This window comes from Gavialis gangeticus, unplaced genomic scaffold (genome assembly GCF_001723915.1).
Source record: "Gavialis gangeticus isolate Ggan-Ray unplaced genomic scaffold, GavGan_comp1, whole genome shotgun sequence".
Taxonomy (NCBI): domain Eukaryota; kingdom Metazoa; phylum Chordata; order Crocodylia; family Gavialidae; genus Gavialis; species Gavialis gangeticus.
The window spans coordinates 34,166,346-34,167,720 of NW_017729028.1; the positions used below are offsets into that span (position 1 = coordinate 34,166,346).

At 52.4% G+C, this 1,375-nt stretch overlaps 1 protein-coding gene across 13 annotated transcripts in view; it reads left to right on the forward strand.

Moving 5' to 3' along the window:
- Positions 1–1,375, forward strand: part of PKHD1 (polycystic kidney and hepatic disease 1 (autosomal recessive)) — a 484,191-nt gene that overhangs the window by 85,820 nt on the left and 396,996 nt on the right. For all 13 annotated transcript variants that reach the window (XM_019520930.1, XM_019520934.1, XM_019520940.1 and 10 more), the window contains one exon: positions 140–245. In XM_019520930.1, the coding sequence (XP_019376475.1) occupies positions 140–245 (106 nt within the window). The remainder of the gene's footprint in view (positions 1–139; positions 246–1,375) is intronic.

Here is a 1,375-nt window from a genome sequence, read left to right on the forward strand (position 1 = left end):
TCTTGTTGTCCTTAATGCGGGAAGCCAGCCCCTGTTCCAGGGGGTGGCTTCCCCGTTCAGTTGCCAGGGTTTTGCAGAACTCTGTTAACAACCTTGGTCCTCTTCTGTTTGGAGTAAAACATTTTCTCCATTTCTTCAGGTTGTGGTGGTGGTGAATGAGGTCCTAGCCAACTGCTCTGGTTCCTGTTCCTTTCGTTATTGCGAAGAGGTGACCCCTTTAGTCAGTGATGTGGAGTATTTACTAGGTAACACTATTTTTGCTCGAATGTAATGACTGTAAAAATTGCTTTTCCACTTGATGCTAGAAATAGGCCTGTAACATGCCTTCCACTCCAGTAATGAGGTTTCCTGCCTGGCTCACCACCTTGGTCCTACCTCATACCCGCCTCTGGCCTCCCAGGATTTGCCCACACCATTATCTCACCTGTCACCCTTGGATGTTAAAATTCATGAAGCTGCCCTAGGAGGCAGGAGTGGGTTTTGGGGTAGTCAGTTGTTGGGGTTGAAGCCTCCCTTGGTCTTGATACATGTTAACCTAGCTGAGTTCATTCTGCCCAGGTTCCACTGTGTCAGATCCCCAGGCTTGTGGACACCAGCTTGCCCCATGGCCTCCTGGCCATGCGTCTCATGGGGTCCAGGCTTGCACCCTATCAATGTTTACTGCCAGGTATTCAGTCCTCTGGCATGAAACGGTCCTTCCTCCAAAACATTTGGGTTTCTGCTCAACACAGCCCACTGTGCTTCAGGCCCTGGGGTGTTCTGTGCTGGGTGCCCCTGCAGCACCCAGTGGCCTCTAATCCTCCCCTTATAACCATATTCGGTTATCCCGCTTAAACACAAATCAAAAGCACGAGCGTTCACTTCCAAAACATAAAGCTCACAAAACACCAGCTCCTCTGTAGGGGTTCATCTCACCCCACAGTAGCACCAGTGCAAATGTTTGAGGCACTAGCTCTTGTTGCTTGTGATTCAGGGTTTCTTCCGCCCTTTGCGTCGCGTAGTCCTTTCTCCCCGGGCAATCCAGACTAGCTGCTCCCTGGATCTCTGCCTCCTATAAATCCTATGGGAAGACTGCCCCTTTCTGGGCCAAGACCAGGGATTATGAGCCTCTCCCTGGGTCACTTGACCCTTTACTTCTGCCCCAGGCCTGCCAATTGCTGTATGTACCTGTGGTGGGAGGTCCCTTGTTGCCATTAAGTCTGTTCAAGGGGCTGGGGTGGCCAGCAGACCCTGGGCTGCCTCCCAGTAATGGGGAAGGGGCCTCTTACAGAGCTCCAAACAACTGCCTTGCAACTGGACACCCTAGAGCAAGGGTGGGCAAAATGTGGCCCGTGGGGCCGGATGCAGCCCACCAGGCCGTTCTATCCAGCCTGTG